General features: G+C 43.2%; 1 protein-coding gene across 1 annotated transcript; it reads left to right on the forward strand.

Moving 5' to 3' along the window:
* Window positions 1-9,823: 9,823 nt before the first annotated feature.
* On the forward strand, window positions 9,824-10,453 carry LOC148789977 (uncharacterized). The gene has a single exon (XM_088893830.1). The coding sequence runs from the start codon at window positions 9,824-9,826 to the stop codon at window positions 10,451-10,453; it is 630 nt and encodes a 209-aa protein (XP_088749956.1).
* The last annotated feature ends 5,065 nt before the right edge of the window (window positions 10,454-15,518 follow it).

Genomic DNA, 15,518 nt, shown 5'->3' on the forward strand with positions numbered 1-15,518 from the left:
CCCTATGTTTATAGGAAGACAATGGAAGATAAGGTTACGTTCCTGGTTCTGTATGTAGATGACATCCTACTCATTGGGATTATTGTAGGGATGTTAATTACGGTGAAAGTGTGGCTTTCACAACAATTCTCCATGAAAGATCTTAGAGAAGCCTCCTACATCTTGGGTCTTCGACTCTATAAAGATAGATCGAAGAGGATAATAGGATTATCCCAGTCTACTTGCATTGACAAGATTGTCAAAAGATACAGTATGAAGAACTCTAAGAAATGAAATGTTCCTTTTAGGCACGGAGTCACTCTCTCCAAGGGACTGTCTCCCAAGACTCCAGAGGAGATTAAGGGCATGAGAGATGTTCCCTATGCCTCAACCGTAGGGAGAATCATTTATGCCATGCTGTGCACTCAGCCTAACATTGCTTAGGCAGTGAGTGTGGTAAGTAGGTTTCAATCTAACCGAGGTCAGGAGCATTGGACAGTTGTGAAACACATACTAAAATACCTTTGAAGAACAAAAGAGTTTTGTCTGGTATTCGATGGTAGTTCACTATAGATCCAGGGGTATACCGATGCCGATTTCCAATCAGACCCAAATGAGAGAAAATCTACATCTGGTTACATCTTTACGATGGGGTCCTGTGCAGTTAGCTGGAAGAGCAACAAACGGGGGTCCACTACAAATTCCACAACCAAGGCTGAATACATTGCCGCAAGTGAAGCCGCCAAGGAAGCCGTTTGGATGAAAAAGTTCATTCAAGAATTAGTAGTAGTTCTATCCAATACATCACCCATTCCACTATTGTGTGACAATAGTAGAGCCATTGCTCAGGCTAAGGAGCTACGGGCCCACTCGAAGTCAAAGTACATTGAGAGGAAGTACCATGTACTGCGGGAGATTGTTGGTAGAGGGGACATCCAGATTCAGAAGGTAGCATCAATGGAGAATGTAGCAGACCCATTAACTAAGCCACTGATACAGAAAGTATTTGAGAAACACATGGAAAGTATGGGATTCTGGCTTGTACTCGACTGAACCTAAGTGCAAGTGGGAGCTATTAGACAGTTATGCCCTTAGCTCCAATCAGATTGATGTACTTATTAACATTTATTGTAAATGAATAAAGTGCATAATTAATTCATGTTATTTTGGTATGTTTCTGTGTAATACCTTTAAACTGGATACTTATGAAAATAATATTTTAAATATAGGATTCAATAAAAAGAATGAGAGTTAATACACAATGATAAGCTTATTGAGAGGGAATTAAATGGGGAGAAATGTAATAGTTCGAATTGCATGTGCCCTTACAATTAGAGAGGGACTAAATTCAAATATAAGAGTATTCTAGTCAAGAAAAGGATTCAATCAATGTTAATGGAAGTTGGCCCCTATTTTTTTTTTGTAGATGAGAGTTAGCCCCTGTATGTTTTCACTTAAAATAAGTGGTAGGACCACACAATAAGTGGCAAATAAATACTTATTCTTGTTTGGCAAAAAAGCCACGAAGAAGTATTTATTATGAAAATAAGTGCTTAAAAATAAGCAATAATTTAGCATGGGATAGACCTAGTTGGCTGGCGATTGAGGATTTTGTTTTGAACCTTCTTCAATCAAGCATCTCTCATCACAAATCCTCCTGTTAACCAAGAACTAGAGCAGTTTCCCATAAAACCCAACTGTTTTTCAAAGCGAATTTATGATTTTCTCTTTTCGCATTTTTGATGCACATGTATTTATAATTGCTAAGGTTTTGATCAACTTTTTTGAAGATAACATTTTTTATCATCTCTTACTAAGACATAACATGGGTCCCTTTTGACAAAGTTGTTTTGTCATCTTTTGTTTCGGTCTCATAGATTCCTAGAAAAATGAACAATAAAAAGAAGATAAAAATTTTCATCTCCTTTATGTCTGAGTTGCATTGTCTTTCTACTCTGGAAGTTATAAAAAAAGAGCACAAAAAAAAGAAAAAGAAGAGAGAGATAAAATGAGGGCAGCCCTTGGTACTTGACACCTAAATTGAGCACAAATATGTCTCAAAGAATCTCGGGCCACACCATTGCAAAAGTCTTTTAAAAAGGAATCAGTTGTTCATTGTGCACAAAAAAAATTAAATAAGAAAATAAATAAAATAAGTAATAAAAAGAAAAATGCAAAGTGTGGTAAAAATGTCAAGAGAAATGATTCCCAACAAAGAGAATGATCAAGTAAGAAATGACAATTAAGCTAAATCGAATCTGTTTAAATGATACTTCTTGAATTTTTATCACATTTTGCATCTGGTATGTTATTGGCATTTTCGAATTTTTAATCTTGTCATCATTTTCATCATTTTGAACAATAAATTTTCCACCATTGCACATGAGACTTTTCGCTATTGCACATGAATTTTTCGCCTCCAACATAGAATAAATCAGGACTTCCGCTATTGCACATGAGTTTTCCACCTCCAACATAGAATAAATCAACACTTTCTGCTATTGCACATGAGTTTTCCACCTCCAGCATAAAATAAATTAAGATTTTCCGCCATTGCACACGAGATTTTCCGTTATTGTACATGAGTTCTCCGCCTCCAGCATAGAATAAATCAAGACTTTCTGCTATTGCATATCAGTTTTCCGCCTCTAGTATAGAATAAATCAAGACTTTCCGCTATTGCACATGAGTTTTTTGCATCCAACACATAATAAATCAAGATTATCCGCTATTGCACATGAGTTCTCCGTCATTGCACATGAGACTTTCTGTTATTGCTCATGAGTTTTCTATCTCCAACACAAAATAAATCAAGGTTTTCTACTACTGCACATGAGTTCTCCGCTACTGTACATGAAACTTTTTGCTATTGCACATGAGTTTTTCGCTTCTAGCACAAAATAAATCAAGATTTTCCTCTATTGCACATGAGTTTCTCCACCATTGCACAATAAATTTTCTGTCGTTGCACATGAGTTTTTCTGCCATTGCAGAATAAATTTTCTATCATTGCACATGAGTTTTTCTGCCATTGCACAATAAATATTCCACCATTGCACATGAGACTTTCCGCTATTGCACATGTGTTTTCCACCTCCAACATAGAATAAATCAAGACAGTAGATTCTTCCGCCATTGAACATGAATTTTTTCGCTATTGCACATTAGTTTTCCGTCTCCAGCATAGAATAAACCAAGACTTTCCGTTATTGTACATGAGTTTTTCGCCTCCAACATAGAATAAATCAAGACTTTCCACTATTGCACATGAGTTTTCTGCCTCCATTATAGAATAAATCAAGATTTTCCATTATTGCACATGAGTTTTCCGCCTCTAGCATAGAAAAAATCAAGACTTTCTGCTATTGAACATGAGTTTTCCACCTCCAGCATAGAATAAATCAAGACTTTCCGCTATTGTATATGAATTTTTCGCCTCCAACACAGAATAAATCAAGATTTTCTGCTATTGCACATGAGTTCTCTGCCACTGCACATGAGACTTTCTATATTGCACACGAGTTCGCCATTGCACAAAAAGTTTTCTATTATTGCACAATTCTTTTTTCGCTATTGCACATGATTTTTCTGTTGCGTTGCACATGAATTTTCCGCCTTTGGGACATCATAAATCAAATTTTCCGCTACATATGACATGAGTTTTTCGCCTTTAGCACATCACAAATAAGGATTTTTCACTACATAGCACATAAGTTTTTTTGCCTCTAGGACATTGTAAATCAAGATTTTCCTCAGAATAGCACATGAGTTTACTGCCCCTTCTGCACATTATAAATTATTGATTTCTCTACTTTATAGCACATTAATTTTCCACCACTTTGGCATATCATAAGTCAATGATTTCTTCGCCTCATATCACATGAGTATTTTCTATTGCACTAGCACGTCATAGTTTTAACCAGGGCTTTATCATTCTTTTCAATTTGTTCTTTATATTTTTCTTTATGGCAAATGTACCTGGTTCTGAAGGTTCTTGATACCTAGGAAGAGTCACTTTGCCAAGAATAAAATGGCCTAAATATGATGAAACAATGCTGTATGGGAACTCCTTTTCATCTCACTCCTTCTTCCTTGTCTTGCCCCTCTTCCAGTTTTTCCTTTACAAAAATCTCTATATGCTTCTTTTTGTCTTTGTTGTTTCATAGTTTCCAACCTTACAATAAAGAGGGGCAGCTATCAGCACCTGATTTTTACTCGATCCACCGCTTGGACCTCAAATTTACCTCAAACATCTGATCAGACACTCTCGATATCTTCGAAACCTCTAAAAACCTAGAAAGCCCAACTTTCAGCCCCAAAGCCCTCAAATCCACCGTTCAACCCCCACTTACACCACAACCATTAGAGCAGACATAACCATCAAACCCAGGACCTCTCAAAAAACCTACCCATGAAATTTCAGCTTAAGATTCCTTTATTTACCCTTTTTTCAATAAAGATTCTATTTCGACCATTCTTGTTAATCTAAACACTCGAAACCCAGATTCCCTTGATCTTTACACATGCAAACCGATCAAACCACACCATTAAACTCCAAATACATCAAAAAATCTGTTCATAAAGTTTCAAACTCAGATTCCACCATTTGTCCTTTCATTAAATTAAAATTTCGTTTTGAAACATCCCATTGACCTAAACTTCTAAGATCTTAACCCCTCTCAACCAATCAGACATCACCATAATATCCCAGACACCTCCAAACACTCACATGCAGAATTTCAGCCCAAAGAACCTTCATTTACCCTTCAATCGCACCAAGATTCCATTTCAAGGTTCAAGATTGATCAGATTACAAATCCGCCCAATCCGGGCCCAATTGGCCCAATCCAATCTTTCCAATCACCTCAGACTACTCGGAAACCCTATCTTGTGAAATTTCACCCTAAATAAACCTTGCTTACCCCTCGATCACACAAAGATTCCGTTTCAAGTTCCTAGATTAACCGAATCAAGTCCTTTCTAGATCTTCCCGATCCGGGCCCATTTGAACCAATCTAACCCTACCAATCAACTTAGAATGTCCAAAAACCCCACTCTATGAAATTTCAGCCAACAATACCTTCATTTACCCTTCTACCTAAAAAAATTCCATTTCATCCGATCTCATTAGTCCGCACATGCACGACCCCACTCTGTAGTCAAACCCATCTCAACCCTCCATTTTTGGCCCAAAAATCCCCATCATTGAACCAGAAGACCTGGTTTAACCCTCCTAGGCCCGGTTTGAGCCTCTTAGACCCAGTTTGACACATTTTCTCAAAATTACAAAAATACCCCTCGAAACCCCAAAATTATGAAACTGCCACTAGCCCTATTATAAATATAATCTAAGCTTTCTCATTTGGATTAATAAAAAATCGGAAAATTTCGCCGTCTTCTCCCTTTTAGGCTCTAGCAATAGAGAAGCAATGACGACAACTAGACCTGGCAAAAAGTTGACCCAACCTATGAACCCGACCCGACCCAACCTAAAAAAATAGGGTTAGGGTATCATACTTAGCAACCCGAGTGTGAAAATGACCCGACCTGACCCAACCCAAAAAAAAAACTGGGTTGGGTTGGGTTGGGTTGGCTCATGGCTCAACTTGCTGACTCGATTGTCAAGTCTAATTGGGATTATTTATGCATTGTTAGAAGTTTCCACTCTTTAATTTTTTCTAACTAGTCTTACTTTTTATTGTTTACTCTATAAATTGTTAAATGTTCAAGTTTTTATTTTACATTTGGAATTTTAAGGTTAATTCTTTTAATCTTGACATTTTTCATGTAATTTTTCTTTATTTTTTTAAATTTAAATTATTTTTTAGGATGACCCGAATTGACTCATGGGTCAACCCTAACCCGAACATTTAGGGTTAGGGTCTAGCATCTGACAACCCAACCCAAAATTTCAACCCGAAGTACCTTGACCGAACCCGAACCCGACCCACCCAACCCGATTGCCAGGTCTAGCGGCCACTATTCTTTGACCCTCATCTCCGACCTCCCTCTCCCCCTCTCTTCCTTTTCTTCTTCTTCCCCTCTTCCCCCGTATTTTCTCTCTCCCTCCGTTTCATCACTGCTGCAAGTTGCAATGGCGATAGATCAGACCATCGCACGCGCTCTCTTTCTTCTTCTTCTTCTTCTTTCCCACCTCCCTCCTCCGTTTATTTTTGGTCAACTGAAACCACCACCGCAACTGCAACTACTAGCAGTGGCAACACTCTCTCCTCTCTCTTTCTCTTCCTCCTTTCTCCTCTCCTTTTTCTTTCCATTCTTCCTCTTCCCCCCTTATCATCTCTTGGATTCCAACCATGTCCCCTGTTCTACTCTGTCATTGCTGCCGGTTGAACAAAATCGCCCAAACTTGATACAAGTGAAGCTGACACCCAAATGACCGTTTCTTATCGATCAAGCAAGAAGGTTAGGCGGAAAAATTTTCTTAGGTACTCCATTGCGGCATTCAATATCAGGCCAAAATCCATCCTGTTAGTGTTATTCTCCCTACAATTCTCTTTTCTTTTTTTTTTTTTATTGTTATTCTTCCTCAGTTTACTGTGGAATGATTAGCACTTGGGTATCTATCGGAGCTGGTGATGAGGCTTTCGCCAAACCAACTCCTATGAAGTTTCAGACACTAACCCAATCTTACCGAATTCTTCTCCTGGTAATCTGATTATCGAATGTTGATGCTGTGGGAAGAACATAAGCAGTTGTTGTTATTTCGTTTGTTACCAATTCATTCTTCTTTGTATGAATTATCATTCAAATGGACTGATACGATGAGGGTATTTTTCTATGCTTCTTTTAGTTAGTAATCTGTTTATAATGTGCATGATAACTCTATGCATTTTCTACCGCACTGTTAACTAATCGCCGAAGCAAAAGAAAAAGAAAAAAAAAGAAATAATAATAATGATGGAGGGGAATTTGGCCCGACCTCGTGACAGGGAGACACGAGGACGTGACTCGGCGTAAACGACAACTCAACATAAACAGATCGGCACATGGACATGACTCAACACAAGGCGACAACTCAACAAGTATCAACTCGCTACAGAGCGAGCTCAAGTCTCGCTGATATCCCGAGGTGAAGTCACTTCGGGCTAAGATCATCCCAGTTCGTGAACTAAACAACAACGCATAGTCCACGTCAATTCAAACCCGAGCAAATGAACCACCTCAAGGACAACCTGCCCTAGACGAAATCACCTCGGCACTACACCGGCAGCTCGTCACAGGCAGATCGCCATCAGTTAGCTCGCTGCAAGGCAACTCATTATCAGGTAGCCCAATGTCCCGTGAGATGCTCCCTGCCTGCAGAATCATACCTGCCAACTCTAAGGACTGCGCTCATGCCCCTCACCTGATGGCGCCATGCCTGTCAATCCTGAAGGTTGTCCCTCGCCTGACGGCGCCGTGCCTGCCAACCCTGAAGGTTGTCCCCTGCCTGGCGGCGTCATGCCTACCAACCCTGAAGGTTGTCCCTTGCTTGGCGGGACCGTACCTTGCAACGGTCGCATTAGCCCACCTGCTCAGTTCTGATAAGGACTGTCAATCACTCTGAAACGATTACCTGACAACGGATCCCACTGCAGCGGGGATTTGCGATCAGCCCCACCAAATCTGTCAGGGTGCTAGTATATGAAGACTCCAACTCCCCCAGGGGAAAAGGTATCGCGTAATCACCACTCTCTAGCTCTCTCATCTTCTTGCAATTTCATCTTTCTAGCTCACAACCGAATACTAACTTAAGCATCGGAGCATCCCCGTCGGGTGAACCACCCCGGGTTCCTTAACTCTCTTCACGCAGGTCTTTTCCGCCTGTCGCCAGCTAGGAGCAAAGCCACTTCCAGCTAGGAGTGGCCAGATTGCGCATAATCAATTGGCACCGTCTGTGGGAAACTTTCGAAGAGCCTTCTCTATCAATCATCCATCGGCATTAATGGCATCTTCTAGCAACGCCGGGCAGAACAACAAAATGAACATATATGGGGGGGCAACTTCAGGCCCCCACCGTGCGTATTGGCCAGTTTACCGTGCCCCTTAGCACCTTCGCGGTCCCCACACTGAACCTACCCCAGGTCGCCGAGGTGGTGAACGCCCCACTCCCTTCTGCGGTGAACGCCGCCTTCACTGAACCCTCCATGATTCCTCCTACGGTGGGGAAAAATCAGCTGAGTGACCTAATACAGTGCGTACGGGCCATTCAGGCCCAAATGCACCAAGTCCAGCAGCTTCAGCACTACCAGCAGCAAGTCTTGCATCATTTCTACCAGCAGCAGTTCCCAATGCTACAGCAAAACTGACAGCCGCCTCCGCCGCGGTGCCCAATCACGCTGTAGAACCTACAGCCACTCAACCGCCACCGGAGTAGCCGCCCTCCTCGCCAAGGGAAGACCTCCCAAGCCTCATCCCATAGCAAGAGAGAGCAAGTAGCTTCCACCACCTCGCGGCAACAAGGAAGATCAGAAGACACTCGCCCCACCAAAGTCGGTCTGCCCCAACGTGTGCAATCGGAAACCTCACTTATGGAAAACCGGTTCGAAGCCTTGGCCGCAAGCTCTAAGCAAGATCCTTCAGCTCGCAGAAGCCAGTATCAGCCTGATTCTCACCAGGCCAGGACTCGGCCTGACAATACCGAAGCAAGCAGCACTAATACGGGCCTCTCCAAGAAGCAGCGAAGACGATGTTCGAGGTGTGCCGTGCAATAGTTCCTGAATGGATCACGGAACCCTGCTGACACGAGCAGCCCAAAGGTAGGGCAGGAGCAAGCTCGGAAGTTGCAAAGGCCGCCCCTCTCCTCTCGGTATCTTTTCCCCTCTCCTCCGAGCTCCTGGCAGCTCCCATGCCGAAGGACTTCAAGGTACCCCCTCTAGACAAATATGATGGGTCGTTTGACCCAAATGACCATGTGGACTCCTTCTAGTCCTAGATGCACCTCATTGGGGCTGGTAAAGCCTGCATGTACGTTGCCTTCTCCATGACTTTCAGGAGGGTGGCACGCACATGGTATAGGAACCTCCCGTTCGGAGCAATCAAAAGCTGGGCACAGTTCACACAAATGTTCACCTCGCACTTCATTACCAACAAGAAGTGTCCAAAGTCACAGGAAAGTCTCCTTAGCATAGCTCAAAAGGAAGGAGAGTCCATCCGGAGACACTTGCCTCCTGATCCCGAACTTGGACCCCGCTGTAAGACTTGCAGTAGCAAAGAGAGGAGTCACTGACAGAGAGTTCAAGTGGCACGTGGTGGTGAACAAGCCCAAGGACATCACCGCATTCCTCAAGCTCGTTGACCAATTCATTGAGACCGAAGAGGAAATGAATCAAAAAACCAGAGCTCCAGCAGAGAAGAGAATAAACGATGACAGGACGCACCATGGAAGCGACAAGAGAAAGAAAAGCAAATCCCCGACCATGGGAGAAAATAGGTCAAGTTGGCATTCCTGAACTCCTCCGGCCGAAAGGAAGAGTTACACCCTCCTCAACGCAAAGCAAGGGGAAATTCTTTTGATGATTAAAGACACCCCATTTGTAAAATGGCCACCCCAGATGAAGGGTACCCCGCCACCAGAAATAAGAATGCATATTGTCACTTCCATAAGGACCACAATCACAGTACTGAAAACTGTAAAACCCTCCGCGATGAGATTGAAGAGCTCATCCGTCGTGGATACTTGAGAAATTTTGTACAAAAAAGTAATAAGAATCAGACAGATTGCCAAGGGGAGCAGAGGAGAGATGCTCTAGAATCCAGTACTAGATAGGGCGAGCAGAGACAACCGCCCGAGGAAAGGCTAGTCCGCGGAGTGATCAGTATGATTACTGGTGTGTCCATCGTCATGCGCTGCACTTCAGCAGTAGGAAAAGCCTCGGTCCTTGAGCTGGAACTAGAAAAACAAAACCCTCCGAAGCGACCATGGCCCGTGGATCCTATATCCTTCACTGAGAATGATGCGCAAGGAGTCCAGTACCCCCACGATGACGCTCTGGTCATAAGAATGAAGATCAACGACTTTGAAGTCAGACGCATCTTAGTGGATTCGGGAAGTTCAACCGACATCCTATTCAAGAGCACCTTCGACAAGCTACGGCTACGGGAAAGCGACCTCCAACCTGCAGATACCCCTCTAGTGGGCTTCAACGAAGAGGAAGTCAGGCCCCTTGGTCGAATCTTGTTGCCTGTAGAGGTCGGAACATGGCCCAACATCGCGAGATTTGAGCACGCCTTCCTAGTGGTTGCAACGCCCTCCCCGTACAATGCCATTATAGGACGACCCATCACCCACGCACTTCGTGCGGTGGTATCTACCTACTACTTGGCAATGAAGTTCCCCACAGACTTCGGGAAAGGGGTAGTTCAGGGCAACCAGCTCGAGTCCCGAAAGTGTTACGTTGTGGCCCTCAAAGAGAAAGCCAAGCTGACGGAAAGCGTTGAGCTCGAATGGCCCGTAGAGTATCCTGAGGAGTGAGCTACACCAACTAAGGGAATGGTCGTCGTCCTGACTTCGGAAGAAGACCCGACCAGGACCCTCCAGATCGGAGCAGCAGCCGGAGAACCTCTTCAAACCCAACAGGTAAGCTTCCTACTAAAAAATTTAGATATATTTGCATGGTCCACGCCGGAAATGCCCGGCATAGACTCAAAAATAATAACTCACAAGCTAAACACTGATCCCGTAGATAGGCCCGTTAGACAAAAGAAATGCAACCTCACCCCGAAACGCTGGAGGATAGTCGACGTAGTGGTCGGGAAACCTCTCACAGCCGATTTCATCAGCGAGGTCCATTACCCGAGCTGGGTAGCTAACCCCGTTCTGGTAAAAAAGGCCAATGGTAAATGGCGCATGTGCGTCGACTATACCTGAAGGGATGAGAGATCCATCATATGGATGGCCAAACCCTGCAGGTAGGTTGGGCGAAATTTAAAAAATTTTCTCTCTCCCCATCTGGGAATCACATTCCCTGTTTTAGAAAATTTGCATTTTCAATGATCAATCTTGAACCCTAAACCGAACCAGATCTGAAACCAATGGTGAAGGGATGAGAGATCCATCCCATGGACGCCCAAAGAATGCGGAATAAGGGGCAAATTTCAAAAATTTTTCTCTCCCTTCAACTGGGAATCACATTCCCTATTTAGAAAATCATATTTTCAAGGATCATTCTTGAACCTTAAACGGAATCAGATCTGAACCAAAAGAAGTAGGAGGGAGGATATACCTGATATAGAGAATCAATATCTCCCAATGGAGGTGTTCACACCCAAGGAAGGATCCAAAATCTGTTCCCACTAAAGATGGCGCAGTGAAGGATGGAACAGAATCAGCAACGTTCTTCAAAAGAACTTGACCCTTCGCAAGAATCAACTGGATGGCTTGTGGGTACAGCTCCAACCAATCTTTTCCCAAAAGATTGAGACCAAGATCAAATCTTGATTTCTCCTAAGAACTGGAGATCGAACTGAAGGGAATGGCAATGACAGGAAGGAGGCGACAGGAGAGAATTCGCAGTATGCAGGAAATCTCTCTTTCTCTCTTTCTTTGCTCTAAAGAGAAAATATGTTGTGTGTCTTGTGTAAAAGGTTGTCGCCCCCTTCTTCTTTTATAATCTCAAAGGGATCTGCTCCTAATCAGATTAGGAGTTGCTAATCCAAATCATATTTGGGTTAGAAGTCCCTTTTAGTGATAAGGGATAATCCTTATCTTATCTACAGATCAAATCAGCCATCTCCTAATCTAATTAGGAGGTTTCCAGATCTAAATCTCATTTAGATCTTGGACTCTCTAGGTGGATAGGGTCTAAGCCCAATCCTTTTAGCTGATCCACTTCAGAATTCGCCCCCTTTAATTGACTGATCAAATCAGCCCAGTTCGAAATGGGCTTAAGGCCCATTTAAGGTTATGTACTCAAAAAGCCTTCCAAACTGCTGCCCAGTTGGGCATCCTTGTATGGCGTGGGACCCAAACATTGATCTACACATCAGCCACATGGGTTCAACCCAGCCTTTGTTACAAGGCTTGGCTGAATACACTGTTATGGACAGTGCACCCCCTGAATCCCATCTTATGGGCTCTATGGGCCCAACACTTACCTGAAGTGGTCCCTGGGCCAAGCCACCTTGTAACACCCAGGGACTATGGGCAGATGCAAGATTAGCCTATCAGGTATTATCCTCAATGGTCTTACACTTAACCTCTCAGCCCATAATGATCATACACTGCCCGACAAAAGAGGACCTCTCCCTCGGCTGCAAGGAACAGTGTTGCACTCTCCACTTATATGGATCCCGGGAATTAAAACCTTCTTGCAAACATTTTAGAAACCATAATATATATACTTTTGTATCTCATATAAAATATACTTTGCAAAACAAATCTCAACGGTTGAAATCGGCTGCCGGCAATCTTGGTTTCCATCAATGAGAGTGCATCCCCGATCACTACCTTTGTCCGACAAAGGGGCTGATCCTTTCACTATGATCACCCACTCAGATGAATTCTCGGATTGTCCCAACATACCCAGGTTTTGACCCTTGCTAAAGATCTCACTGATTGGTATATCAAAGATAGCCCAATCCGACACCTAGTGCAGTATCATAATCGAGTCTAGGGGTCGGGTGTAACTTTCCAGTTTTGCCCATCAATCTCCAAGGTCCAGCGCAATACTGGAAATCTAGTCCAGTTCATAGGTTCAATTAATCCTACACTGTATGTGCCTAGGGTCTCACCCTCGCAGCTGAGACAGGCCACCCCAACCGATTTGGTGGCACCACAGTGTCAGCCTTGTCAGGATAGGTCTCCCCAGACCGACCCACTGGCTGTGAACATTCTAAACTAACACGAGTCTCATTAAGTATCCAGTTTAAGGGTATTACACAGAAACATACCAAGGGAACATGAATCAAATATGCATCTTTATTCATTTATAATAAACTCATAAAGTACATCATTCTGATTGAAGCTAAGGGCATACAAAACTGTCTAACAAATGATAGGAGAGGGATATACCTGATATGAAGAAATAGTATCTCCCAATGAAGGTGTTCACCCCCAAAGAAAATCTCCAAAGACTGCTCCCATTGAAGAAGACACAGTGTAGGGTGGAGCAGAATCAACAGTGTTCTTCCCAAGAACTGAACCCTTCAACAAGAATTCGATGGAGGCTGTGAGCATGACTTCAGATAAGCCTTTCTCCAAAGACTGATATCAAGAACTATTCTTGATCGCTCCTACTTGAGTGGAGATCGAACTGGCAATTGGCGGCAATAGGAGGAGAGCGCAGGGAGAAGATGGCACAGTCACACTGGTGCTGTCTTCTCTCTGTGTGATCTAGGATCTAATGTTTGGGGTGTTGAGGTATTTCTGGATGGTTCAACCCCTCCTCCTTTTATAGACTTGATGAGATCAACTCCTAATCCCATTAGGAGTTTCCTGATTAAAATCCTTATTTGAATTCAGACTCTCTTTAAGTGATAAGGATAGATCCTTATCTTATATGCAGATTAGATCAGCTCTCTCCTAATTTCATTAGGAGGTTTCCGGATCAAAATGTCTATTTGGATCTAGACTCTCTGAGTGGATAGGGATAAGACCCTATCCTATCTGCTGATCCAAATCCCAGATCCACCCTTATTTAATTAGTCTAACTAAACAAGTTCGAAATGGGCTTTAGGCCCAATAAGTCTTATGTGCTCAGTAGCCTTCCAAACTGCTACCCAGTTGGGCTTCTTTGTATGGCGTGGGACCCAAACATTGATCTACACATCAAGCACATGGGTTCAGCTCAACCTCTGTTACAAGGCCTAGCCGAATACACTGTTATGGACAGTGAACCCCCTGAGCCCATCACATGGGCTCTTAATGGGCCCAACACTTACACTAAGTGGTTCTTGGGACAAGCCACCTTATAAAAACCTAGGGACTGTGGACAGATGCAAGATTAGCCCATCAGGTATTACCCTCAATGGTCTTACACTCAACCTCTCAGCCCATAATGATCAAACACTGCCCGACAAGAGAGGACCTCTCTCTCGGCTGCAAGGAACAGTGCTGCACTCTCTGCTCACATGGATCCCGGGAATTAAAACCTTTTGCAAACATTTTGAAACCATAATATATATGTATATCCATATAAAAATATATTTTGCAAAACAAATTTCAACGATTAAAATTGGCTGCCGACAGTCTTGGTTTTCATCAGAGAGAGTGCATCCCCGATCATTACCTTTGTCCGACAAAGGGACTAATCCTGTCACTATGATCACCCACTCAGATGAATTCTCAGACTGTCCCAACATACCCAGGTTTTGATTCCCTCTAAGGATCTCACTAATTGGCACATCAAAGATAGCCCAATCCAACACCTAGTGCAGTATCATAATCGAGTCTAGGGGTCAGGTGTAACTTTCTAGTTTTGCCAATCAATCTCCAATGACTAGGGCAATACTGGAAATCTGGTTCGGTTCAGGGTTTCAAATAAACCTACACTGCTTGTGCCTCGGGTCTCACCCTTACAGTTGGGACAAGCCACCCCAACCAACTTGGCGGCACACTTGTGTTAGCCTTGGTGGGATAAATCTCCCCAGACTTATCCATTGGCTGTGAACATTCTAAACTAACACGAGTCTCATAAGTGTCCAGTTTAAGTTTATTACACAGAAACACACCACAAGAACATAAATCAAATATGTACTTTATTCATTTACAATAAATGTCATAATATACATTATTTTGATCGGAGCTAAGGGCATACACTGTCTAACAACTCCCACTTGCACTTAGGTCCAATCTTGTATAAGCTGGAGTCCTATACTTTCCACATGTTTCTCAAACACTTTCTATGTCAGTGGCTTAGTCAATGGGCCTGCTACATTCTCCGTTGATGCTACCCTCCGAATCAGAACATCCCCTATTCCAACTATCTCCCGCAGTACATGGTACTTCCTCTCGATGCGCTTTGACTTCAAGTGAGCTCATGGCTCCTTAGCCTGATCAATCACTCCAGTGTTGTCACACAACAACGGGATGGGTGATGTGCTGGATGGAACTACTCCCAATTCATGAATGAACTTCTTCATCCATATGGCTTCTTTGGTAGCTTCACTTGTGGCAATGTATTTAGCTTCGGTTGTGGAATCTATCGTGGACCCCTGTTTGCTGATTTTCTAGCAAATAGTAAACGATCCTATCGTGAAAACAATATACCCCTGGATCTGTAGTGAGCTGACAGTAAACGATTCTATCATCTGGATCTGACTGGAAGTCGGCATCAGTATACCCCTGGATCTGTAGTGAGCTACCATCGAATACCAGGAAAAACTCTTTTGTCCTTCGAAGGTACTTAAGTATATTTTTTATAGCGGTCCAGTGTTCCTGCCCTAGGTTGGCCTGAAATCTGCTTACCACACTCACTGCCTGAGCAATGTCAGGACAAGTGCACAGCATGGCATACATGATGCTCCCTACGGCTGAGGCATAGGGAACGTCCTTCATGCCCTCAATCTCCACAGATGTCTTGGGAGACATCTTCTTGGAG

Source organism: Nelumbo nucifera, chromosome 8, assembly GCF_055504915.1.
Source record: "Nelumbo nucifera cultivar China Antique chromosome 8, China Antique-T2T, whole genome shotgun sequence".
NCBI lineage: Eukaryota > Viridiplantae > Streptophyta > Magnoliopsida > Proteales > Nelumbonaceae > Nelumbo > Nelumbo nucifera.